The following is a 20191-nucleotide window of genomic DNA, read 5'->3' as shown; positions in this document are numbered from 1 at the left end:
AGATAAATCTGCTTTTGTCTTGCCACTGCATATCAAATAAAGTATAAAACCTAGCATGTGGTAGGCACTAGCGGGGAATACAGCTGTGTTTTCCGGCTGCAAGCACTTGGCCTGATGAGTGCAGGAGTACGAGGAAGCCACGTGTGTGTGGTCTGTGTAAGGCTGTGGGTGCTTTCCCTGGGCGGCAATTCCCCAGCCCCTCTCCCGCCACCATGAGGTGAGGTGTGGTTTTTCCTGCTCCCTTGCCCTTACTGTGAAAAGCAGATTTTCCTTTATTAGCTCTTTTCCTTTTGTTGTATATTTGCTCACCCATCTTTGCGAGCCTCCAATAAACCAGTACAGCCTGACGCTTCCTGCTCCGCAGTTCTACTGTCTGCACAAATCCAGTGAGAACCAACCTGCCTGGCCTCGGCCACCAGCATTACAGCACTTAATATTTTTGAATGAAGAAACTGCTTCCCTATTACTCTTAATTTATATTAACATGTGTTACATATTACTTACATGGTAGATAACAAAGTATATGATGTATAATACATTACTATTGTGTAATAAAGGACTTGGCGGCCTTTTGTCTGTTTCCTGAGAAGTACCCACTAAAACCTTGGATACACAAGTGTAACTGAGGTGTCCTATTTATTCATATGGGGCCCCTCCAACCATACTTGATAGTTCATGTTAACAAGTGCCTTTTTTATTCATGTAGGTGCCTGGACAGTTTACGCCAATGAAACACCTCAGAATGGGGGCCAGTCCTGCCAGAAAGACCAACGTGTGATTAGAGGGCTGGGTACTGGAGACTGATTTAAATCATGTGGCAATCCTTATGCAATGAAACCCCCAGACAAACTCTGGACATGAAGCTCCAGTGAGCTCTGGTTAACAATATTCTTACATTGTTACACATCAGTGAGCCAGGAAGGTGATGCCACCTGACTCCACAGGAAGAAAACCCAGAAGCGGCATGTTTGGGACCTTCCCATATTCACTCTAAATGTCTTTCTTTTAAAAAAAAAAAGATTTTATTCATTTTAGAGAAGAGAGAGAGGTGAGAGGAGCAGGAAGCATTAACTCCCACATGTGCCTTAAACAGGCAAGCCCAGGGTTTCCAATCAGCGACCACAGCATGCCAGGTCAACACTTTATCCACTGCGCCACCACAGGTCAGGCTAAATGTCTCTTTCTTTGGTTAGTCCTAATTTGTATTTTTCCCCCTATAATAAAACTATAATTGCAAGATTAGCACTTTTCTGAGTTCTCTGAGTCATTGTAGCAAATTATGGAACCTATGAGGACAGTAGGAACACCTGAATTTGTAGCCAGTTCGTCAGAAGTGTGGGTGGCCTGAGACTCTCTGAACGTGAGGATGGCTGTGAGGTGAGGGCATCTTGTGGGGGCACTGAGCCCTTCATCTGCAAGGTGAGCCTAACACTAGGTGGTCAGTGTCAGAAATGCACTATAATTACATAACAAATAACAGATATCACTTCATAAATATGTGTCAGGCAATACACAGTATTTTTCATATATTATTTCTAAATCTTTAGAAAAGATCTCAAAGCTTCACAACAACTACACACAATAGAATTATTATCCTAATATTTAAATAAGGAAACTAAAGAGTAAAAGCAACACAGACAGTAATTTAGGTGAGGTCTAAATTCAGACTCAGCACTGCCTGACTCAAAAGCCCACGATCTGGTCACTACCCTCACCAGCTTCTCATTACTGGTTATATAAATACAATACAAGATAGCTACCAAGGAATGCATGACACTGGTGCTCCTAGCACCAGTGACCATAAAAACTAAGGTACTCTTTGTGAATTTATGAATTCTTCATACAAATTATAAAATAATGTAGTTTAATACAAAATTTTTTAGCAATTGCTTAACTTACTTGTTTGCGTTTTAGAAACATGTTTCTGGAGAAAATCAACTGTCTGAGCCAAAACCTTCTTATTACAGTGGCTTGGTAACTTTTCATCACATTCATAACACCTGAAAACATAAAATTTAAGCCAACATTATGAAAGTATCTTCAGTAATTCTGCACATCAGGTAATAAAGTTGGCATTTATCTACTTTTGTCTTTAAATTGTGGGAGGAAAGGAAGTACACAGGGTGAGGCACCAGGGAAGTCTAGAGAAATAAGCAATGGACAGTTCATATAGAGCCTTAGTAATTATTCACATTAAAGTTTTGGTAGTTTATCCTAAGTGTTTTCAAGCAGGACAGTGATAGGATCCAATTTAAGCTTAAAAATATTCCTCAGACTAATGTTAAATTGGAGGGCATTAGGAATAGAAGCATGTCAGGGTAGAAACAGTGGCTCTAGAGGAAAATGAACAGATTTATTTTATATATTTTCAGGTATAAACATGAATGAATTAGATTTAAAAGATAAGGGAGAGTGAAGTGTCAAAGTAACTGACATGAGAAGGGAGAAGTGGATGAGGGTATGTCAGTGACTCTCAAACACAAGAAACTGTGTCCCCAGCCCCCCAGGGAATTTGGCAACGTTTTAAGACCATTCTGGTTGTCACACTGTGAAGCTGCTACTCACATCCAGTGGGTAGAGAGACCAGGAATGCTTTTAAACATCCTAAAATGTACAGGGCAGTGCCCTTACCACAAACGAATTATCAGCCCAAACCACCATAGTCCTAGAGATTGAGAAGTCCTAGTTTAAATGAAACAAGACTCACTGTGAGTAATGTTTAAAGCTGGATGATGGGTACAGAGGAAATTATTATAATATTTGTCTACTATTGTTAAATGGTTAAAAAATAAAATAATATAAAAAGAGGAAGAAAATAACTGCCATGCTTCTGGCTTGTATACGTTAAATGATGGCAGTTCCACTTACAGAGATGGGAAGACTGGATGAGATTGGTGTTTTATTTTGTTTGCGGCTTGTGGGGCAGCTGTGTTAGGCTTGCTCGTGGGGTTACCTACTTGCAAGCACTTTGCCTGACTGGTACATGAGTGCGTGGCTACACCACGTGTGTATGGCCTGTATAAGGCTATGGCTGATTGTGCTCAAGAGAGAGGGGGATTGTGGATGGCAGGTTGCCTGCCCGCCACTGTGAGGGGTCATTCTTGCTGTTTGTGTGCCGGAGAAGAGGTTTTCCCCTGCCTGTGTGCTTGTCTACTATTGTGAGACTTGATTAAATGAAATGGCCCAACCCTTTCTGGCTCCACATTTTCTCTATTTACCATCTGGCCGAATCCAATGTGGACCTTCCTAGCCTCGGCCACCTGCCACCGGCATTACAGGGCTTATTTGAGAAGAGAGGGTTAGGGACTGATTTTCACAACATGTGCCTTGTCAGAAAACCACCCTCCACTAAGTTTACTCATTAATGCATACAGTATTAATAAAGTTTCTTCTATATATTGTCATTACCTGCTTCCTTTATCTTCATGAGACACAATAGTCAAATAAAAACATGTGTTTGAAAGCAATGAAAATTTTATGAATGTAATATGTTATACCAATACTAACTTACATATCCACAGTCTTTTTACTTATAACTATTAGTGGTCCTATGATCAAGGGCTATAAATTAGGTTTAGGTTCTTTTTCTAAATAGTACTAAAATTCAGTCAAATATTTACTGCGTGACCACTTTATTACTTACACACAGAAAAAGATGCACAGATAAATCCACAAAGGAAATGAGTCACAGAAAAGAGTCCCAAACATCTTTTCCATAGATTTATTTTTTTTTTTTTTGTATTTTTTCTGAAGCTAGAAACGGGGAGAGACAGTCAGACTCCCGCATGCGCCCGACCGGGATTCACCCGGCACGCCCACCAGGGGGCGACGCTCTGCCCACCAGGGAGCAATGCTCTGCCCCTCTGGGGTGTCGCTCTGCCACGACCAGAGCCACTCTAGCGCCTGGGGCAGAGGCCAAGGAGCCATCCCCAGCGCCCGGGCCATCTTTACTCCAATGGAGCCTTGGCTGCGGGAGGGGAAGAGAGAGACAGAGAGGAAGGAGAGGGGGAGGAGTGAAGCAGATGGGCGCTTCTCCTGTGTGCCCTGGCCAAACCCAGGACCTCTGCACACCAGGCCTCGCTCTACCACTGAGCCAACCCGCCAGGGCCTTTTCCATAGATTTGATGGAATTTAAACAATTTAATTATAGTTACCAGGCTTACATTATAATAGATGCTCAGTATTTATGGATGTAACTATTGCCAAAAAGAGTAAAAATATAATTGTTCATTTTCAAAATATTGAAATGTCAAGAAATTTTACTGACATTGCAATTTAATGTTCTCTTGTTATAAAATATATTGTAACTTTAAGAGCACAAAAAGAAAATGTAAATTAAAAACGGTGTAATGGCAGTGGATTTGGAGAAAAGAGGACAACTCAAAATAACTTAATTCTACTTGTTTCGATTAGAAATAACAACAAAAATATTAATCAATCATGTACCATGATCCAGACACTGTTCTAAGTGCTTTACATGTATTTTCAGGTTTAATTCCTCACAACCATCAAAAAAGTATTATCATTTTAATTTTATTTATTTATTTATTCATTTTAGAGAGGAGAGAGAGTTAGAGTGAAAGAGAGAGAGAGAGAGAGAGAGAGAGAGAAAGTGGGGAGGAGCAGGAAGCATCAACTCCCATATATGCCTTGACCAGGCAAGCCCAGGGTTTTGAACCGGTGACCTCAGCATTCCAGGTCAACGCTTTATCCACTGCGCCACCACAGGTCAGACAAGTATTATCATTTTAAAAATAAATAACTTTACAGTGTATATTACTTTATTTTTACAGATGAGAAACTGTAAAAATTTAAAAACAGTCCTTCATACATTGTGTTAAATCAATGCCTCTTACCCTTGGTTTGACATAAGAAGTACCTATGAAACTTAAACACACAGAAGCCCTGATAGCGGGCCACAGGCACCTATGGGTTTTTCAAGTTCCACTTATGTGATCTGATGTGGAGTCAGAGGTAAGAAACCACCATGCTAATAATTACCTTTTTTTTTTTTTTTTTTTTATTTATTATTTTTTTTATTTATTCATTTTAGAGAGGAGAGAGAGGGAGAGAGAGAGAGAGAGAGGAGAGAGAGACAGGGGGGAGGAGCTGGAAGCATCAACTCCCATATGTGCCTTGACCAGGCAAGCCCAGGGTTTCGAACCAGCGACCTCAGCATTTCCAGGTCGACGCTTTATCCACTGCGCCACCACAGGTCAGGCAATAATTACCTTTTTTTTTTTTTTTTTTTTTCCATTTTTCTGAAGCTGGAAACGGGGAGAGACAGTCAGACAGACTCCCGCATGCGCCCGACCGGGATCCACCCGGCACGCCCACCATGGGGCGACGCTCTGCCCACCAGGGGGCGATGCTCTGCCCATCCTGGGCGTCGCCATATTGCGACCAGAGCCACTCTAGCGCCTGGGGCAGAGGCCACAGAGCCATCCCCAGCGCCCGGGCCATCTTTGCTCCAATGGAGCCTTGGCTGCGGGAGGGGAAGAGAGAGACAGAGAGGAAAGTGCGGCGGAGGGGTGGAGAAGCAAATGGGCGCTTCTCCTGTGTGCCCTGGCCGGGAATCGAACCCGGATCCTCCGCACGCTAGGCCGACGCTCTACCGCTGAGCCAACCGGCCAGGGCAATAATTACCTTTTAAAGTAGTATTAAATCCATTATCTAGCAACACTTTGTTGGCTATAATTAAATTATCAAATCTACAATATTCCTTTCTTTTTTAGGTTTTTATGGTTTTTCCCTAGTTCAGGCTGGTCTTCTCTTTAATCCAAATTAGTGCAGTTTTCTACTGAAATTATTGAAGTTTTTAACATTTAAGAATTAAATGGGAAAATAAAATAGTAGTCCTTAAATATCTATAAATGCATGTGACAAACTTGAATTTCTTCCTTTAAAAGGAAAATAATTCCCTTTCAATAGTCCTAAATGATTTAAATTATCTTAATTATAAATCTAGCGCATCCACTCACAAAACAATAAATTCATTACCCTTGTAATAAAGCAAAGTTATATAATTAAATATTTTTTAAAATTACAACTAAGTTATAACTAGCAATGCTAATTTATTATGTTAGGTACTTTTTTTTGCTAAAATTAAATCACGAAGTTATCAGACCATAATTACGATCCTAAGAGCTACAACAGAAGTTCTAACACAGACTGACTTGAAATGAGACTATTCTACCAAGTGCCACTCAATTCTCCCACCAGCTTTTTCTATTTCAGCAGTCCTCAAACTGTGGTGCCCAGACCAGGGCACTGGCAACACCTGGGGACTTGATAGGCAAATTCTCAGGCCCTATCCAAAACTACTAAATCAGAATGTTAGACCTGGGACCCAGCAATCTATTTGAACAAGCCCTCCCAGCAATTCTAAGGCACCCCATAGTTTGAGACCATTGCTTCCTTTAAGACTGGAGAGAAATGTTTATTGAGCTGCCATGCTAGGCATCATTCCCCACTCCTCTGGCTCCAATACATCCTCTACATATTAAGTTTCCTCTATCCTTTCCTCATTCTATTTTCCCAATACTATTACTTGGGGCCAACAACAACAAAACACAAATGCAGTTGCTTGACCAGTGGTGGCAGAGTGAATAGAATGTCAACCTGGAACCCTGAGGTCCCAGGTTCGAAACCCCCAGGTCACCAGCTTCAGCAAGGGGTCGCTGGCTTGAGCATGGGATCATCAATATGATCCCAAGGTTGCTGGCTTGAGCAAGGGGTCACTGGCTCAGCTTCAGCCCCCCAGTCAAGGCACATATGAGAAGCAATCAATGAACAACTAAAGTGAAGCAACTACAAATTAACGCTTCTCACTCTCTTTCCTGCGTCTTTCTATCTCTCAAAATCAATTTTAAAAAACCCATAAATGTAGCAATCACCCCACCCTGTGGCTGAATTAAATTGTAAGATGATGATCTCTCCTTACAGGAAAAAATATGCTAGTATCAATGTTAGAACCCCCCCCAAAAAACACAAAGTTAAAATATTTTTGGCTTAAAGAAAACTTGAGCCTGACCAGACGGTGGCACAGTGGATAGAGCATAGGACTGGGATGTGGAAGACCCAGGTTTGAGACCACGAGGTCGCCAGCTTGAGTGCGGGCTCATTTGGTTTGAGCAAAAGCTCGCCAGCTTGAGCCCAAGGTCGCTGGCTCAAGCAAGGGTTACTGGGTCTACTGAAGGCCCGCCCGCGGTCAAGGCCCATATGAGAAAGCAATCAATAAACAACTAAGGTGTTGCAATGCGCAACGAAAAACTAATGATTGATGCTTCTCATCTTTCCGTTCCTGTCTGTCTGTCCCTGTCTATCCCTCTCTCTGACTCTCTCTCTGTCTCTGTAAAATAAATAAATAAATAAATAAATAAAACTTGAAAACTCCTGAAAAGTCATTCAAGGAATCCTAGGAGTCTATAAATTCCAGTTAGAAAAATTTTATTGTGGTCCTGGCTAGTTGGCTCAGTGATAGAGAGTTGGCCCGGCATGTGGAAGTCCCGGGTTCGATTCCAAGTCAGAGCACACAGGAGAAGCAACCATCTGCTTTTCCACCCTCCCTCTTCCCTTTCTCATCCTCTCTTCCCTTCCTGCAGCTATGGCTCAAATGGTTCAAGCGAAGTTGGCCCAGGGCACTGAGGATAGTTCCCTGGTTTCGCCTCAAGCACTAAAATAACTTGGTTGCTGAGCAATGGAGCAGTGGCCCCAGATGGGCAGAGCATCTCCAGGTTGGGGCCTGCCAGGTGGATCCTGGTCGGAGCGCATGTGGGAGTCTGTCTCTCTTGCCTCCCCGCCTCTCACTTAATTTTTTTTAAAAAGTAAAATACAAAAAAAAGCTTTTCAATAGCGTCCACTTATACCACAGAGGCAGTGTGGCATGCTGAGCAGAGATCAGGCAATCAAAAGACTTATTTTAGTGCCTGAATTTTTGTTTTATAACCACAAAAAGAAATGATTTCCAGTGTCCTTATACATAAAGTAAGGGAACTGGACTTGATTCCCAACCAAGGTTACATAGTAGAACCACCTGAGAAGTTCCCTCTTCCCTGTAGAAAACCACCAAACCACCTGACGGCCTCAAGTACCTTCCTCCTCTGGAACTATGGGACTCTATCAGCAAGTGCATTATGAAAACTCAATTTGAAAGGATTTTCCTTTATTGCACAAAGAAAATGTTAAAGAAAGGTAGAGGGATGACTATTTTCTTATTTAAATTTTGTATTCATGAGTAATATTAATGTTCTTAAATTATTCCATAGGTTATTCTAGCTAAAAAGCATAAGCTGGTATAACATCTTTACTTACTTTACCTGTGATGCTGAAAAAAGAGAGAATTTTTGTCATGGATGTAAGTACTAATAAAATCTAACTTACCATATAGTCCATGTGCTCAGACTAATTATAATACAATGGAGCTCTGTTCTCCAACTCTTGAAGTGCTTTAATGAGTGCTGGTTTTCTGAGTTTTTACCACATCCCTAAAGATGAACAGAATGCTATTTGTATGATTGATATATACATTTGTTTCAAATTAACCAAAATTTAAATCATACTCAAACTCAAAAAATTTTATAAACTACAAATAGGTAAAGGCAGGTCTAAAGATGAGAACTATTACAAGTAGGCTAGATTCCCTTTCAATTCTTATAAACCACACATGATTACTTTCTGAACAAAACATATCTTTTACTTTATCTTAAATATTTCTAAGCTCAGCATTGTAAAGTTCTATGAAAGTATGGGCTAAATTTATGTTTAGTTTCAAGCATTACTAATAGTCAAATTCAAAATAAAAATTAAGGAAAATATTTAAGACAAAAAATAAAAACACTTTTCTCACCTGAAAACCACATTTGAGGCACAACCAAATATCAGAAGGAAGTCCTCGCTGTCCATCACAGAATCTTCTTTCTTTTAAACACTCTGAGCAAACCGACCACAGATTCTCAGCTATCGCTGTTTTCACATGATTCACATTGACAGCATGACTTACATGTCGGCAAGTGAAACCTGCTGAATAAGATAAAACAAAGGTGAGCATTTTCGTTGCTAAACCCAATCAGTAAGTAAAGTCACTAACGTTAAAAAGCTATAACTAAAAAGCATTGAGATTTAAAAAATAATAACTCAAAAGGCACACTTAGGGAATGATTCCATTTACAAAACATCTGTGAAATAACATAATTATAGAGTTAGGGAACAGATTAGTGGTTGCCAAGACTGTGGATGGGAAGGAGTTGTGGTTATAGATGAGTATATACTTCAGGTGGTGATTTAACAGTCAAGTATCCTGATTGTGGTGGTTATAGAAAGCTATACATGTAATAAACTGCATAGAGCTATGAACACATGAGCCTACACACATACACAAATACTTGTATATCTATTGAAATACAAATAAGTTCTATGAAATGCATTGAGGTCAGGTTCTTTGTTTTGATATTATACTATAGAAATACAATATGTTAAACCAGGAGACATTAGGTAAAGGGTGAGTGGGATCTCCTTGTATATTTCACTGTACCTTCCTATGAATCAAAAATATTTCAAAAATAGAAGTTTAATAAATAATTAAAGGAGATAATTTATTGAGCAGCTAAAATGTGTCTAGCATTTTGAATATATTTTATTTCCATTAAGATACACACATAAAATCTTTTCACATAGACTAGCTTTGCTATGACATTATTTTCATCATTGTTGGGAGAAAGGAGAGAGAGGAATAAAGATACAATTTATAGGAATAAGAATCCCCAGAATTCTCCTAATGAATATTCCCAAATAACAAAAGATTTTTAATAGTCCTTAAATATCCTTTATAACAGTTTCCCACTGTGTGCATTGTGTGAAGACAAATTACCAAAATGAGCAAAGAAGTTTTTAATTCTTCAAATAACCATATTCTCCACCCAAGGGCATAACGATACTTCCATTTCTCCCAAATACCTGAGCACTTCAATTGCTTCATCTCAAATCAAATATCCCAAACACCAAACCTACAACTGCCAAAATCAAACAACAAAGAGACTGAGTAACCTGAAGAGGAAAACAGAAGGAGTATGTACATTTCAACTTTCTCCACTTCCCTTTCTAAATGCAAAACATTCCTTTCACCTATGGTAACTCGAGACCAGCTAAACAGTACTTTCATTTCATCTTGAAGACTAAGAATGTGATTCCTGACAAGTTACTTATAATAAAATTTTAACAAAAATAATGCATAAATCTGATAAAAACTTCTAATTTTACACCAAGAGCAAGTTATAAGAATAGACACATAAAAAAGTAATTCTGATGTCCTATGTTTGAAAACATTTAAAGAAAGAAATGGTCAGGGGAAGACTGATAAATGACCTCACAAGTTTAACACCCAGAAATGGACCACATCTCATTGCTTTGCTTGAGGTTTTATATTTTAACATTCTAAGGCAGCGGTTCTAAGGGAAAAATCATTCCACATACCTTCTGTATCATCTTTGGGGTGGGATTTGGCCAGAGCACAATTTACCTATTCTCTAATTCTAAACGTAGATTTATAAAACTGAAATTGTTAATGAACTTAATTAAGATTAAAAGACTTATTTAAAAAAAGACAACAGAACCAAAATGGGTCAGTTATGCAGAGCCCCATGTCACCAAACTGAGACTTAATATCTAAGTTGATTACAGTTTCAGCTTCTCCTTAGAATTTTTTCTGATTTTTATTTATTGATTTTAGAGCAAGAGAGGAGCGGAGAGAGAGAGAGAAATATTAATTTATTGTTCCACTTATTTATGCTTTCATTGGTTGATTCTTATATGTACTCTGACCAGGGATTGAACCCATCACCTTAGTGTATAGAGATGACTCTAACCAACTGAGCTACCTGGCCAAGGATACCGGGAAGGAATTTCAAACCAGGAATGGAATCTTAAACCAGTCAACCTAGAATTATCTGGTCAGCACTAGTGAAGAAATCTGCTAGGACCCTCGCCAATCCTTAAAGGAAGGTGATCTTGCCACAACAAATCTGCTTTTTGCTAGTATAACTTGCTTGTCCTGCTCCCTTCTGCCTATAAAAAGCTTTCATTTTGTATGGCTCCTTGGAACTCCTTTCTGTCTTCTAGATGGGACGCTACCCAACTCATGAATTATTGAATAAAGCCAGTAAGTTCTTTAATATTTACTCAATTTTTTATAGGTTCCAGGCCCTCAATTGAAATCTACAATATTAAAAAAAAAAAAAAAAAAGAAATCTACAATATTAGTTTTTAAACGTCTCACCCTACATACTTTTTATAAGTATAAGTAAATTTAAAAGTTTTAAGTTTTCCTACAAGAGCTAACTGGTGTTTACATACTTAAAATATATAATATTTAAAACTATATACTTAAAACTATATTTAAAAATTCCCTGTGTTAATAAGCAAAGTTCCTCAGTTTTCTAAAATATTTTTAATCATATAACTATCTAAATTTCATGTGACAAGTAGATACTCTAGACAGTCCTGAATAAAAAATATAAAAATGTGTTAAAGTCTATCGTTGTTTCATATTAACATATCAAAAACAATAATCCAAATCTCCATGTTTTCTACTTTAAATATTAATAAAACATTTTGTAAGGTCTTTCAGCTTGCAAATAACGGCATAAAAATCGACACTCCCCTTTTCCCTCCCAGAAATTGTCCAAGGGCAAAAAGAACAAGTAACAAATATCACTTTTAGAGAAACCAGGATAGAGCTGAATACCCAAGTCACAAATTCCGTGGAAAGGCCTGCCCTCGAAGCAGCAGAGATGAAACAGGAGTGCACACAGAGGCAGAGAGAATACTGCAGCTGTGGATTACAGTGACATACGGCATATGCTGCATACACAGAACAAAACCCAAATCTCTGTGCTGCAACAATGGTGGTTCCCCTATGTCCAATTTTTTTTTGAGAAGAAGCAAAAAGGAAATTTCTCATTCGCTAGGGGGTCATATTTGCCCTGAACAATCCTATCACTGTGGCAGTTGGGAAGAAGAGAAACTATGGATTCTGAAAATATCCAGTGCTGCGCAATCCCACTGGTTGGAAAGAAGTAAAGGCCAAATGGCTCAAACTCAAAATTCCACTTAGGTCTCAACGGTGTTTTGGCCCTCCTTCCAGCAGAAACATCCTAAACCTTACTGGTCCAAGGAAAGCAACCCTACATCAAATAATGAGTAATCAAAGAATAATCAAAGACGCAGAATCTATGCTCAGATAATATGAGGGAAGAAAGGCAATGGAAAACCATGGCCGAGCAATCTCTTCCATGAACTAAATCACAGACCAGAAGTGAACACTCTAGCATGAGGTGGCAAAACAACAGGAAGTGGCTGGCAGAGTTCAGCAAGAAGTGGAAGAAAACCAAAATAAAATTACAAAAAGGAAGGCAAAACTAATGCCTATAAGGTGACACAGACTCTGAAACACAGTAAAAAATAAAAATAAAGACAGAAGCAAAATGAAAAGGGACAGGAGTTTTAAAGGGTTTGAGGAAAAAATACTAATACTAATTATGGAAGACAGGCAAAGGAGAGTTAATGAGAATAATCAATCCCTGAAGAAAACTATTCACAGAAGAGAATATTTAAAGGTAAAATTCAGACTTCCTTCAATACAGTACTTTAGTTATCCTGAAACACTGTCCAAATTAAAAACATGTAAAAGTGGAAATAATATATTAAAAACATCTTTTTATATAAAGAGCTGAGCAAACTGGTTAAGAAAGTAACGAAGAGCCCTGGCCGGTTGGCTCAGTGGTAGAGCGTCGGCCTGGCATGCAGGAGTCCCGGGTTCGATTCCCGGCCGGGGCAAACAGGAGAAGCACCCATCTGCTTCTCCACCCGTTCCCCTCTCCTTCCTCTCTGTCTCCCTCTTCCCCTCCCGCAGCCGAGGCTCCATTGGAGCAAAGTTGGCCCAGGCGCTGAGGATGGCTGGCTCTGTGGCCTCTACCTCAGACGCTAGAATGGCTCTGGTTGCAACAGAGCAACACCCCAGATGGGCAGAGCATCGCCCCCTGGTGGGCGTGCCGGGTGGATCCCGGTTGGGTGCATGCAGGAGTGGGAGTCTGTCTGACTGCCTCCCCGTTTCCAACTTCAGAAAAAAAAATTTTTAATTAAAAAAATAAATAAATAAAATTAAAAAAAGAAAGTAACGAAAATCCTCCAAGGCCAAAACTCAAGGCCTGAAGCCAGCGGCTCACCAGTGGCGTCTGCCAACCTTCTGACTTGACCGCTTGGTTGTAACAGCCCGTGAGAAACAGGACAACCACAAAAATAAGCGAATCCTAATTACTTTATAAACTAAACAAAATCTCAATAACAATACCAACAGCATTCTTTTGGAACTAGACAAGTTGATTTTAAAGTTCACCCAGAACACGTTAAAAATAAAGAGGAAAGAATTTATTCATTAAAAGCATGTATAACCACAACGCAATACACCTAAAACTGATACAAAATAATACTGAATGTAAATTGTAATTGAAAAGTAAAATTTTAAACTAAGATATATTGTTATTTCTTTTCTGCCACACAATATTTAGGATGCCAGAGTATCACGATTTACCAGCAATGTCATCTGAAGAGTCTTCATCATGAGGTATGGCAGGCCTCTTGCTTCTTTTGGTTTTCTCAGGGAAAACTTTGGATGGCTCTTTCACTCGCATCTGTTATTTACTGAAAAGGTTGGGGGTGGGGGGAGAATACACTTTAATCCTCAAAATTAAAATTTTATGTATTTTACTTAGTGCATATTAAAACTGAAATTACTTCAATTTTAACTAGTCCACTTAATCAGCAGAGGAAGAAAAGGGAAGTCAGCTGGAACCAAAAAGTATCTTTATGAAGCCAATCCACAAATGGCACTTTACATTTAACTGTTACCAACTACTCCCTAGATATATGCTTTCTAGGTGAATGAAAAAGCTGAAGTTTTGATCAATGGAACAAGTCACTGCTTCTGCATCGTGTGCTCCCCTTGATCTTTCTGCTGTCCCACCAGCAAGGAAATAGTAGGAGTTGGTAAAGCCACAATGGACCAGAGATGGAAGCCATGTGCCAAGCACCATTAGGCCATGCCACCTTTGCTGTATGACCTAGTGCTAGACTACAGAGAAATAAATTTCTATCTTTTGAAACTACTGCATGTTTTCTCCATTTTCTGTCTTTTTTCAAATGTTTATTTTATTAATTTAAAAGAGAGGATGAGAGAGAGAGAGGTGGATGGAGAGAGAGGAACATCAATCTGTTCCTATAGGTGCTCTGACTGGGGGTCAAACTAGCAACCTCTGTGCTTTGGGACAATGCTCTAACCAACCGAGCCCTCCTGCCAGGAACCACTTTTTTGTCTTTTTAAAAAAACTTATTGATTTTAGAGAGAGGAAGAGGAAAGGAGAGAGAGAAAGAGAGGGAGAGAGGGAGAGAGAAAGAGAGAAAGAGAGGAGAGAGAGAAACACTGACCTGTTCCTATATGTGTCCTGACTGGGGAACAAACCAGCAACCTCTGTGCATTAAGACAATGCTCTAACCAACCAAGTTATTCCACCACAGCCCCAGCTTTTTTTTTTTTTTTTTTAAGTGAGAGAAGGGGAGATAGTCTGCTGCATGCTCCACAACCAGGATTCAACTCATAAGGTCGACATTGGGTGGGACCAACTGAGCCACTGGCCGTGAGAGGGGAAGAGAGAGAAAGAAGGGGTGGGGAGGGAAGATGGTCACTTCTTATGTGTGCCCTGACTAGGGATTGAACCAGGATGTCTGCATGCCAGGCCAATGCTCTATCCACTGAGACAACTGACCAGGGCCACCTCCAACTATTTTTTTTTTAAACACAGAATTTTTTTTTGTTTTTTTTTTATTTAATTTATTCATTTTAGATAGGAGAGAGAGTGAGAGAGAGAGAGAGAGAGAGAGAGAGAAGGGGGGAGGAGCAGGAAGCATCAACTCCCATATGTGCCTTGACCAGACAAGTGCAGGGTTTCGAACCGGTGACCTCAGCGTTCCAGGTCAACGCTTTATCCACTGCGCCACCACAAGTCAGGCTCCTCCAACTATTTTAACTTAATGTCCTGAAAATAGACATAACTAAAAGTATCCAGGGAAAATGGCCCATAAGAAACTGGTCATATTTTTTTTCCCAATTGTACAGATAAACTCTTCATGAAGAAGAGCATTAACACATAAATAATGCTGTCAGAATAAAAAAGAAAAAGAAAGGGAGGGAGGGAGGGAGGGAGGGAGGGAGGGAAGGAGGGAGGGAGGGAGGAAAGGAAAGAGAAGAGAAAAAGAAAAGGAAGGGAACAGAAGGGAAGGGAAGGGAGGAAAGGAAGGGAGGGAGGGAGGGAGGGAGGGAGGAAGGAAGGAAGGGAAAAGAAAGAAAGAAAAGAAAAGAAAGGTATTTGACCTACAATCTGTAAAGATCTGGGTCTTTTACAAAAACCTTGGCTCAAACTTAACTTGGCAATATCAAATCAATTTCCAGTGGTTTTTTTTCTGACAAATACAATATATTTAAATATATAGAAACACTGTGGATAGTAACCCACTGTTTAGCTATCCTTATACTTATATGTATAGGTTATACTTATATGTATAGGTTTCTTTTACAATATCCCTTTAAATTAAAAAGAGATGAGTCCAATTATTAGAGCTTCAAATACTTTCTATCATCAATACTGTGTCTGGGGAGTTCCAAGACCACCCTCACATTTGGAGATTCACTAGGACTCACAAAACTCAGCATATAGTTAGTTGTACTCATAGCTACCATTTATCATGGCAATGTATACAGTATGAACGTACAGGCTGATCATAATGGAAAAAGACACAAGCTACATAGAGGAATCCTTGTGCAGGCTTCCTTATGTCCTCTCCCTCCCAGATGTCAAATCCAGCAGTACATCTGTGCAAGGCTTTTGCCCAGGGAAGCCCATTACAATCACAGGCCCAGGATCTTTGTGGGAGCTAGTAACTTCAGTACAAACCATATTGTACAGCATAAACCATATTGTTCCCAGATGTCAAACAAGGGCTAACCTTGCAAGAAGGTTTTTCTAAAGATAACTATCTCAGGCCCACTATGCTCTTTTCAGCACAAATACCTTCTAGCCATTCTTTTTTAATTTACTGATTTTAGAGAGAGAGAAAGAGAGAAACAGGAACACAGACCTGTTCCTGTATGTGTCCCTACTTGTAATTGAACCAGCAACCTCTGCAATTCAGGAGGAGGATCTAACCAAGAGAACATTCTGGCCAGGGCACTTCCTGGTCATTTTTCTCACATGGTTTCCCAACCAAAGTTTTCAGTTTTCAACTTCGGCATTATTCTAAAATCTGTCTTTTCTTTAATGTAGGATGTACAACTAAGTTGCTTAGAAATGTTTAATGTTTTTAAGCAGGTTATGCAAACAAAGGCCTATAATCTAAAAAAAAAAAAGAATCATTTTTTCCTACTCTTGGGCAATTATTTTCAGCGGCGGGAGGGCAGAGGTTCGATACCAGGCTCGACAAGATGAAAAGCACTTAACATAGTTTTACTGAGCATCGCACTCGGTTCTAAGCACTTCAAAGATAACTAAACTAAGCCCACTAACTCCTCACAACTATCCTATGAGACAGGTGACTTATTTTCCCCATTTCACACTGGAGGAGACGGAGGCGCAGAGAAGTGAAGGGGCGTGCCGAGGCCCCCAGCCAGGAGCGACGGACCCGGGCGGGCCTTCTCCACGAGGCTGCCAGAAACCCGCGGCTCCACACGCTTCCTCCCGTCACCACAGAGACACCGCGTTTCCCGAGGGGAAGGCGCTGTTCGGCGAGCGCGCCGGAGACGCCGGGGGTGCCGGGCCGCCGCGCGCGCCGGTCACGGCGAGACGGGGACTCGGCCCTCCCGGCGGCCGCTCCCCCGCCCGGACTCGGCCGGCTGCGCCTCCGGCCGCCGCCTGACCGCGGCCATAGACAAGGATCAGGAAGACGGGAGGGCAAAGCGGGCCACTCTCCCAGGCGCACCACGCCACTTGTGCCCGCGGTCGCGGAATCCTAGATCCGGACACTGCGACCCCCTGACCGCACCCAACTCACCCCGCGGGCCGAGCCTCCGCGTCTCCACGAGAAGAGACTGCGCCTGCGCGGCTGTCCGCGAGCGGCGGGGGCGGGGCCTCGCGGGGCCGCGCCCGAGCCTGAACCCGCGGTCTGCGGCTCCCGGGGCCGAGCACCCGGAGTGGAGCGTGGGCAAGGCCGGTCGGCTCTGCTCTCGCCTTCGTTTTCTACTTGGACAAAGCCTGGTAGACGCCTGCTAGTCTTAAAATAATAGCGGTGGGATCCGAATAGCAGCCTGGAGCGCTCGGGTCTTCCTGGCGTCGGGAGGAAGTCTCACTTGTGGCTGGGCACCTGCTGGGACAGCCTCCTGCTTTCCTCCGTCACACTCTTCTGTACAATAAAGTCACGTCAGACACCCACCATACATCACCTTGGTTTTTTTGTTTGTTTGTTTTGTTTTGTTTTTCATTATTATTGTCTTATCTTTCTCACTTTCTTACTGGACAGGAAATGTCTTGCTCTCTACACCTATCCCCCTTGGGACCTCAATTATTCGTTAAAGAGGTCTGCACATTGCATATACTTAGTAAAAGTAGTCAGTTTGAAAATATTTTGATAGAATTGAGGCAGGAAAGTTAGTTTAGGAAACAGAGACCCCGAGCTCTATTTCTCCTTTCCCCTTCTAGGTTAGGAGTCTGGGGATGTCACTTGAGGCTAGGCACCTGTCCCCTTTCAATCCCTCCCCACTCAGTTTTCTTGGGTTGAGAAATAGTTGAGACAAACGAAAACCAGTCTCAGCCAGAGTTAGCAGCCACGTTGACCTAGATCGCAGTTGGGAGGCCTCTCTGTTCTCCAGACAGCCACCACCCAGAGAGTCGGACCTGAGATGAGCTGCGCGGCGACCTCGCCCCCTGCCCCCAGCTCCGGAGACCACGAGCCACCCCCGTTCCCTCCCCTTGTACACTTCTGATAAAAAACCTTACCCAGACACCTCCGGTGCGAATCACTTTCTGAATTCGTCCGCACTCCCCTCCTTCTTCAGCGTGTACTGTCACCTTAAATCTGCGGCTTTGTTGAATCTCTGTCTCGATCTTGAATTTTTTCCTGTGAGGTAACAAGAACCTGGACACTGTCACTGAGTTTAGGCCTTCTTGTGACCCCCTCCGTCATCAGAATGATATTGCAAACATCAATGCTAGTTACGGATTGCTCTACAAATACTGTAATCTTTCAAAATTGTTCAGCAGTGGTGAACAATTGGCCTTGTGGATATATCCTTGGATTACGGGTAAAAAGATATCAGAGATAAACCAAGTTTGACTTTTCCTTAAAAACTCTAGTTGATGTCTTATGAAATAGTTAAAATTATTTCCATGTTAAGAACCTGGCTGGCTAAGGAGCTTTGCGCAATGGTAGTATCATAGCTAACGAGGTTTATCCCAAGAGCGATTATATGTTAATTGAGAATTTGGCTAAAGAGATTACTAAATGTTTACACTGTGTATACAGAAACCACTCATTCCACAAATATAACCTAATACATATGCCAGTCATTGTTCTCCATTCAAGGATACACAATCATGTTTTGCAGTAGGCGGATTTTTTTCACTAGGGAAAAGAAAATATTCCCCAAATAAATATAGGTTGCGTTGTGGTGTAATTTTGAGATCTAATAGACTATTTTATATATTTAAATTTTTTATTTATTTTAATTCAGATTTGAAACAGAATATGGAGAAAAGGACATGCAAACTTGAGCATATCTAAATAATTTGTATACTAAATTGCATTGCAGTAAAAGAAAGTTTTTAAAAAGTATCATATATTGATATACAATTTACACTTAAGGGGGAGGGCTGAATTAGAATATGGAAATTTAGTTTCTCGGCTTTATAAAAAGAAATTTAGGAATTATGCAAACCATCATAAAATATTTAAATTTTTCTTGGAAATGACAAAATTCCAAAGCTATCTTGGCTTCCAAAAGATGTACCCTTTGCATAACCAAAGTGTCCAGAGATTACAATCTCCATTTCAAAACTTGAAATGAGTTAGGAAAAATTTTCTAACACTTTATTTCCGATGTTCTTCAAGTTATTTATCTTTTCACTTAACTGAAAGTAAAACTTACTATTTGATGGGTTTCTCAGAAAATGAAAATAATTTTTAGCCTGACCGGGCAGTAGCGCAGTGGATAAAGCGTTGGACTGGGATGGGGATGCAGAGGACCCAGGTTCGAGACCCCGAGGTCACCAGCTTGAGGGCAGGCTCATCTGGTTTGAGCAAGGCTCATTAGCTTAAGCCCAAGGTTGCTGGCTCAAACAAAGGGTCACTCAGTCTGCTGTAGCCATCCCCCATCCCCCCCACCCCCGTCAAGGCACATATGAAAAAGCAATCACTGGACAACTAAGATGCCGCAACAAAGAATTGATGCTTCTCATCTCTCTCCCTTCCTGTCTGTCCCTCTCTCTGACTCTCTGTCACAAAATAAATAAATAAATAAAATTTAAAAAAATTTTTTAAAGAAAGAAAATAATTTTTAAATAATGCACAGTAAATATATTTTCAGTGTTATTGCAAAGACATTATGACAAAACAAATAAAATATAAATTTGCTTAAGATTAGCTGTGTATGTATTTCAAATAATGTTAAATATTTTAATTTTACCATTATTGTTCTGCCTGAAAATATGTGAAATACTTTGCTAAGCTATAGGTTGTCTATATATAGCTTTTAAATTTTTATTGTATATTTTTCAAGATACACTCTTTAGCATAAAACTAACATAATGGTTTAGTATAAAGTTCATCTTTTTCTCCTGCCCATACTTCCATTTTTTTTACTCAGCAGTAACATTTCCTCTACTCTGTTCACTGTTTCTTCTGTATAGTTTCAGGAATTGTCTATGCATTGTACCATATTTTTATATGATTACCATTCATTAAAAGAGAACACAGATTACATTAAAGTCTATGTTCTATTCCAGTGGTCCCCAACCCCTGGGCCGCGGACCAGTACCAGTTCGTGGGCCATTTGGTACCGGTCCGCAGAGAAAGAATAAGTAACTTACATTATTTCTGTTTTATTTATATTTAAGTCTGAAAGATGTTTTATTTTTTTTAAAAATGACCAGATTCC

The 20191-nt window shown here is 40.5% G+C and overlaps 1 protein-coding gene across 5 annotated transcripts in view; it reads right to left on the bottom strand.

Annotated features, from left to right (window-relative positions):
- The window catches only part of USP45 (ubiquitin specific peptidase 45), an 86809-nt gene extending 68657 nt beyond the window's left edge, over positions 1 to 18152 (bottom strand). The window contains exons 1-5 of one of the 5 annotated variants that reach the window (XM_066358828.1): positions 18036 to 18152; positions 13586 to 13695; positions 8849 to 9021; positions 8383 to 8486; positions 1900 to 2000 (exon numbers count right to left, since the gene is read on the bottom strand). In XM_066358828.1, the coding sequence (XP_066214925.1) occupies positions 1900 to 2000; positions 8383 to 8486; positions 8849 to 9021; positions 13586 to 13685 (478 nt within the window). In that variant the 5' untranslated portion in view covers positions 13686 to 13695; positions 18036 to 18152. Of the gene's footprint in view, positions 1 to 1899; positions 2002 to 8382; positions 8487 to 8848; positions 9022 to 13585; positions 13696 to 17094; positions 17139 to 18035 lie in introns of those variants that run through there. The other 4 variants (XM_066358827.1, XM_066358829.1, XM_066358832.1 and 1 more) reach the window with 4 other exon arrangements.
- Between the last annotated feature and the right edge of the window lie 2039 nt (positions 18153 to 20191).

This window comes from Saccopteryx leptura, chromosome 1, assembly GCF_036850995.1.
Source record: "Saccopteryx leptura isolate mSacLep1 chromosome 1, mSacLep1_pri_phased_curated, whole genome shotgun sequence".
In the NCBI taxonomy this organism is placed as follows: Eukaryota; Metazoa; Chordata; class Mammalia; order Chiroptera; family Emballonuridae; genus Saccopteryx; species Saccopteryx leptura.
The sequence above is the reverse complement of the archived record's forward strand: the minus strand, read 5'-3'. Positions and strand labels throughout refer to the sequence as shown.